The sequence below is a fragment of the Tympanuchus pallidicinctus genome, unplaced genomic scaffold (assembly GCF_026119805.1).
Source record: "Tympanuchus pallidicinctus isolate F22 unplaced genomic scaffold, pur_lepc_1.0 scaffold4, whole genome shotgun sequence".
In the NCBI taxonomy this organism is placed as follows: Eukaryota; Metazoa; Chordata; class Aves; order Galliformes; family Phasianidae; genus Tympanuchus; species Tympanuchus pallidicinctus.
In genome coordinates, this window is record NW_026294758.1 from 13765494 (window position 1) to 13772860 (window position 7367).

At 40.4% G+C, this 7367-nt stretch overlaps 1 protein-coding gene across 1 annotated transcript; it reads left to right on the forward strand.

Moving 5' to 3' along the window:
* Positions 1-3547: 3547 nt before the first annotated feature.
* LOC128089276 (uncharacterized) lies at positions 3548-6911 on the forward strand. The gene is made up of 2 exons (XM_052700523.1): positions 3548-5927; positions 5985-6911. The coding sequence occupies exon 1, from the start codon at positions 4162-4164 to the stop codon at positions 5611-5613; it is 1452 nt and encodes a 483-aa protein (XP_052556483.1). The 5' UTR covers positions 3548-4161; the 3' UTR covers positions 5614-5927; positions 5985-6911.
* The last annotated feature ends 456 nt before the right edge of the window (positions 6912-7367 follow it).

Consider the following 7367-nt stretch of genomic DNA (forward strand, 5'->3'; position numbering starts at 1 on the left):
CAAACGACCTACAGAAATAAATTAAGTAACATATCTAATTACTGTATGGTACTAATTGAAAATTGAACAACTGCTATTGTAACTTTAAATCTACCTTGTTTCTCTGTACATTCCTAATCTAGGATATTATTATTCTCTGTGCAGTTTTTTGTTTTGTTTTGTTTTTTAAACAAAGCTAAGTTTTAAAAAAATATGTAATGGTAAAATTAAAATATATATGTATACACAATAATAAACTATGCAACTATGTGGAACTTTGTTTTACACTTTTGTTAAATTTGCTCGAATGGTACTGATGCAGCTAATTCACATTTGAGACTGTATCAGCAACAGAAAGGAAGAAGTCAGAGCTACTTGCATTATGAAACATTTGTAGCTAAGTTTTCTGTCACAACATTTGAGTATAGCAGAGCTTGTAATGAGACCAACCTTGGAGAGACTCTGTCAAGTCAGGCATCTGAATCTAATACCTTTATTGTATACCTTATTGTATAGTGTTGCATCATCTAATTCTGTCTAAATTGTGTGAGCCACATTGCAGCGGCCTTGAGCCCCATAGTCCAGACCTACTTGAAGGTATACAACTGAGCTGAGCACAGAAGAATATCAGTGGTGAATAACTATGAAAACAACCATTGATTTCTGCCTATCATAGCACACTGAAGCACTTACACATCATGCGAGTTGTCCTTAGCACCCTTTTTTGGCTTTTTGTTCTGGTCAATATCACAAGCACCAAGAAAATAGGGTGCTTTGGCAATTCTTTTTTAAAAGCCTGCTGGTTCTGTTAGCCTGCTGCAAGGATAGGTGGACCCATGGTAAAAATACAATTTATTTGAATGTTTTGATGAACTATCTAGCAATTAAAATAAATACTGATACTTTCAGAAAATGAATCAGAATTGGAAAGTACTACAAAACTGGAAGTGAAATATTACTGTACTCTATTTCACTCCACTTCTGCCTTTTTTTTTTCCCCCCATCTCTTTATCTCCTAATTTATACGATACACATATTCAGAAATCTTACTTTATTTAATATGGGTACAGTTAAACTTGGCCTTTAAGACAAACATCCAGTGTACCACACACACTTTCATTTAAGGTCATTAGTAGGCCATATCAGGCCCATTTTTATTTGAAGAGTAATAAGGTAAGTAACACCAAATAAGCAGACCACCTTGTCCACTGTGCTCTACTACCTCAAAATATTTTCTTTGACCTTCTTATGTTCACATGAATTAAAAATAAAAGAGAACATACATGATGATTAACACAACACAAAAGATGTATGTGATATCACAATATTTGTGATAGAACATAAGTCTTTCCATCAAAGCAGTCTCTATCAGAAGTCCAGCCAGGGCAGGAGGCTAAAGAGGATAGCAGAAAATTTCCTCCTAAATTAAACTTGTGTTATCCATCAAACAAAATTCCTGTGGCAATTTCCAATTCATACGATATCAGGCATCCACCAGATTAGTGTTTAAATGCACTTAAAAAACTGGGCTGAGCATTGTTTTTTCTTTAAGCCATACACAACACTTAGGAAAAAAAAAAAAAAGAAAAAAAAAAGGAAAAAAACCACTAAATTGTGAAAGTACTATTGTTTTCCTTCTGATTTTAAGAAAGGCAACCAATGTGTTTCAGAGAATGTTATGCATCCAATCTAAACTTACCCTGTTGCAACTTAAGGCCATTTTCCCTTGTCCTGAGAGACAATCAACCTAAGATATAACCATAGTGAAGCTAGAAAAGCTTAAAACTATTGGTCACTTACTCAGTATCCATATCAGCCCTGCACTTTGATGTCAGTGTAAGGGATCTGTGCTCTGGTGTAACCTCCACAGATGTCCCTGCTTGAGGGAAGATTCTATTGTGCAACTGCTACCCTGCAGGAGAGCTCAAAGGGCCTTTAGGCAGATCACTATTTATGGGGTAAAGTGATTGACTCAGTCATAGTATTTATCCTATGATCTGTTGGTACTTGTTGAACTAGTCTGCTATCCGTTTCACATGGTACTATATTTGTTAACCTGCCTTGGCAATACTTTGATTGTCAGCAGTCCTGATCAAAGTCTTTGCCAGGCTGAAGTAGGAAGCTGGGAAGAGGGGGGAACACACTTCTACAGCTACTTGTGAACAAGCAGACTTTTATCTGACATAATAAAAAGTGTGAGGAAAACAATATGAGTGTGATAATAATTTTTATTTTTGTTTTTTCACGAGATGGAGTATTCCAGATTTATGTTTGGTGACACAGTAACATCTTTCACTATTTTCTCACTGCAAAAATGAAGTAGAAGAAAATGTAGTTTACCATTTAAGCTTATAAAGTTAAGGATCCAAGCAAGAAGAATGAAAATCCACATTACTTCTGAAGCTTAGTTTGAGTACTAGGTTTACTAACCCTTTTAACTTGCCTTTACTACTTGAAATTTGAAGATATTAGTTTTCAAATTGTACAAACACAATATTTAGCAAACTACAATAGAGGTGGTAGATGAAATAGACAATAAATAAGAATATTCTTGGCAGCGGTTTCACTGGTGGCTACGGAATCTGTAGGTAAAACTGATCATTTCCATTAGTGGTGTTTTGGAGAACTAAATTTCCATGGCACATAAACAAGTAACAGTTATGACATACTCTACTGAAATCGCCAATTTAGTAAAAGACATGAAAATTCATTGAAGTGGAGCAGAAAGTAAATTTCTCCAGTCAGAAGAGAAATATTACCTATTTTTTGTTCTGTCCTTCCCCTTTTAAACCTTTTAGGTCACATCTTAGTGCTTATTCTTTCCAAGGCTTTATTATTTCCAAAAATACGCTAAAAATGTAAGGTTTCCTGCAGAACATATGGATTCCTCTTATATTAATTTAGAACTCTGAAAACTAATTAAAAATAAAACACCTACACTTTCTGGTGTCATCAGTCAGTGTAGTAAAAAGTATGAAGGGAATCCTGGCTGTCTGTAAATATTCCAGTAGAAAAATTTCATTTGTAGTACTCTGCCTTATTTTTTCTTCATTCCGCAAAGAAGCTTGGGGTATCGTGATACCTTTTCATAAATTTACCAAATCTTTCCTAGTCAGTCATTAAATATTATCTTTACTGTTATTATTATTATTAGTAGTAGTATTATTAATGTACTTAAGGGAATGACAGTGCTTAATTACTTCAACTCATTTCCCTTTTTGGAACTTTATGGCAGCAGTAATAGTTTGATGTTCGGTTCAAGATGATTGTAGGCAGAATACAGTATTTCAGTTTTATAGAAGTTCCAGCTCTTGAATCTGAAGTTGAATTCCAAATTTTAGAGATTTTTGCTTAAAAGATTTGGGCTAAATCTATTTAGATCTGGTTTGCATCCACAATACTCTTATTAAAGACTCTAAAAAGAATTCTTCAAACAAACATTCTTACTTGATATAACAGAATGCGTTCTTTGTTTCAAAGGAAAACTAATGTGCAGCATTATTATGTTTTGAGATAATTCATTGTTATTAAGAAGAATTTAACAAGAGTGCCCACCTGCTATGTAGTTAACAAAATACGCAAGTTAGAGATGTAGTCAACAAATACGTAAAGCGGGGGCTGTCAAGGTCACCAGGCGTAACCAGGCGTAATCTGTGTGGGCCCCTTGCGTGGTTAGCGAATACGTGAAAGGGGGGCTGTAACAGTCATCAGCCTCTGCGGGGGCTCCTTGACTCATAAGAAAACCATGATGAGACATGACAAGACAAGACATGCCACATGTCTATTGGACACAGATAACCGTAGCAAGGGTGATTGGTAGCACTGTGATATACGGGACAACTATAAGAAGAGTGTGTTGCTTGCAATAAACGCCATTTGCCGCTCACCACATTGGTGTCATAAAAGCGTGTGATTTGGCCGGGGCTGTCTGAGCACTTCACGACGGGACATTATTCAGAGGTTGCCGAAGCAAAGGCAACAAGTGGTGACCCCGACGTGATAATGCCATGTCCCAGTCGTGAATGTGTGATAGCCGGTTGCGCGACGGACGCAGGAGCCCGCGGCGGTAAGGCGGCGGAAGAGCCGGAGGGACTGATCCCCCTGGGGCTGTGAGCGCAGCTGCGAAGTTATCCCACAGCGGTAAGCTTGTGGAAGGTGGAGGGCTGATCACCCTGGACAACCATGGAATCCGTCATTAAGGTATTGCATCAAGCTTGTAAGGACTATTTCAGTGAGGATGCTCCTTCTGAGAAGGACATTGCCGCTGTACTTACTCGCCTGGAAGAGGAGTGGAAACTTCCTTCCTCTCAAGGCATTTTAGACCCCACTAGATGGGATGCATTTACATCCGCGCTTGCGCAGCGTGCGATAGAGGAGCAGAAAGTTGCGGAGCTTAAAATTTGGGGGTTGGTCCTCGGCGCTCTCCGAGCCGCGAGAGAAGAAGATAGAATTCCTGAAGCTGCGCGTGTTATGATGGGCTTCGAATTTAATAACACCGTGAGAAACGGCGCGGGAAGCGTACTTTCTTGCAGGTCCCCTGAGGAAGAGAACACCGCAAATATGCCCTCAGCTATGGCGACTAACATCTCGTCCGCACCTTCGGCACCCCCTTCTGCTCCCCCCTCGGCTCCAGCTTCGCATAAACAATTAGAAGAAGACTACGCTGAACTGTCTGCACTTTTATCTTGCAAAACGGCACAAGCGCAAGAATCCAAGGTCTCTGAAACTCCCCAGCCGTATCCAGGACAACCGCTGTATCCTTCTCTGTGTAACCTAACACCACCTGTGGGGGCAGGGAAAAAAGTGAGCTGGGATGGGACATTTGCTGTCTCCTCTCAGGAGGTGGAATGCAGTAACACCCAGAGGGGTGGGGACTGCGGGCAAGGCTTGGGTACGGATTGGTTAAAAGTTAGGGAGGTAGTAGAAGAAAAAACAGCAGAGAGAAAGGGAAGCGATGTAAGTTACAGGCGCTGGGATGGTTGTGTCCGGCCAGCACTGTCCACCCTGACTGCGTCTGAAGGAGTAGGTGGCGTCCGGCCAGTGCCCTCTGCTCAGGTTGCACCCAACGGAGAAAGAAATAGCGATAGTCTCCGGACCCACTCTCTGCCACAGTGTTCAGACCCATTGACTCGACCCACACATCCTTTTACAGGATTGAGTGCGCATGCAACCAATCAGAAGCCTCTACAACAGTCAGTGCATGGTCAAAGAGAGATGGGCACAGTGAGAGGGGTGCGGAGCCCGCAGCTTCCAGCTGTGACTGAAAAGGATAGTGAAAGGAGAGAGGTGAATTTGCATTTAGGAGTTAAGAGAGATGCACTAACAGATTGTGGGAAGTTTAGATCTAGCCTGATAGAGGGAGGAAGAGTACTAGAGATCCTCCTGATAATAGGGAATGATAACAGAGACCCGGAATGGGTACCTCTCAATCCGAAAGACATCACACACCTGATAGATTGTGCAGAGAAATGGGGATTGAAATCATCCCTCAGTTTAAATACATTAGAAGTCCTGACAGCATCAGGCCTTCTCTTTCCTCATGTAACAAATCTGATGTGCATGGTGCTTAAGCCAGTGCAGTATACATTGTGGGCATTAGAATGGTTTCCCTTCAGGGAGAGGTGGCCAGATTGAGGCCTGGAGAACAAGCAATTCCATACAGCAGGTTTGTGAGAGCAATGCTCTCAAAGCCTGAGACATCTGCCTTGATATTGAACAAATATTTATCACTTTTGAGGTACATTCCAACAGGTACCTGAGACAATGTTGGTATATATTGGGCATAGATAGTGCCACTGAAGCTATCAGCAATTACTCTAACCTCTAATCTCTAATCTCTCTATCTATAACTTTACTAGTATTGTAGGATGTGGCTTTAATTATTAAGTGTTGTAACATCACATCAGTTCTTGCAGGATAATTACACGGTGATTAAAGACCTATCACCTGTTCCAAGTGGGATAAATCTCGTTTTGGCTTACCAAGGAGGGAACTTGGTAAGGAAGCTTTTGCAACATGATGACCTGCACCAGTTGCTGAAACATGTAAGAGACAATGGACAGAAAACTTTGATCACCATTCACCATGACACAGAAGAGATCCATCGTGTCCTAGAGAGAGAGTAAAGAAGGATGGAGAACACCACTGATGGGAAGTGATTCTGGGATGGTCCACCAATGCGACAGGAATGTTTAACTCTGTTTAACTCTATTTTGTATTCAGTTATAGTTGCATTAAGTCTAACGTTAATACGCTTTATGCTTATAGTCATATTATATATAGATATATAGGTATATTACAGATATAAGTATAGTGTGTGCTGAGACAAATGACTCATATGGCAAATGCCAAGATGAAGGAATCAGCGTCGAGAATGCAATATATGGCTTTATATAGAACTCACGTTTAAGATATTAGGATTATTAGGTTTATAGGTTATAAGGTTATTAGGGTAAGATTATTTGGCGAATCGCGATGTAACGGGGCAAAAGGCTTAACCGAGAGGACAATGGCATGTATAGGCGCAATGCGGGGATTTCGGGGTGTACGCGGTTAGGGTCCTCTCGAGTTGTAGTAGATTTGCTTGAGCTTAGGGAGGGGGAGATGTAGTTAACAAAATACGCAAGTTAGAGATGTAGTCAACAAATACGTAAAGCGGGGGCTGTCAAGGTCACCAGGCGTAACCAGGCGTAATCTGTGTGGGCCCCTTGCGTGGTTAGCGAATACGTGAAAGGGGGGCTGTAACAGTCATCAGCCTCTGCGGGGGCTCCTTGACTCATAAGAAAACCATGATGAGACATGACAAGACAAGACATGCCACATGTCTATTGGACACAGATAACCGTAGCAAGGGTGATTGGTAGCACTGTGATATACGGGACAACTATAAGAAGAGTGTGTTGCTTGCAATAAACGCCATTTGCCGCTCACCACATTGGTGTCATAAAAGCGTGTGATTTGGCCGGGGCTGTCTGAGCACTTCACGACGGGACATTATTCAGAGGTTGCCGAAGCAAAGGCAACACTGCTATGTTCTGCTATTTATTTAAAGAGTGTAGTAGAGTTTCACTCTTTATATGGAAAAATCAAAATTCAGGGAAAAACATGTTCCAAAGAAAATGGCAGAAGGAAGACTAAGTTTCATTTAAAGATGAGTTTCAAATGTTAGTGCCATCACTTTGTACCATATCTACCAAGTTTTTCCATATAAGGGATGCTTCTGTTTTTCATTGCTTCTCTTGAAGGACCAGCAGTTTCTCAGTTGGTCAGCACAAAAAATACTTTTGTGGTGAGCTAGAAATGGAATAAGTAGCAACAGTATCATTTCAATATTTTCTCTGTAAATTTCAAGGTCAAACTTCAAACTTTAAAAAAAAAATAGAATAGAA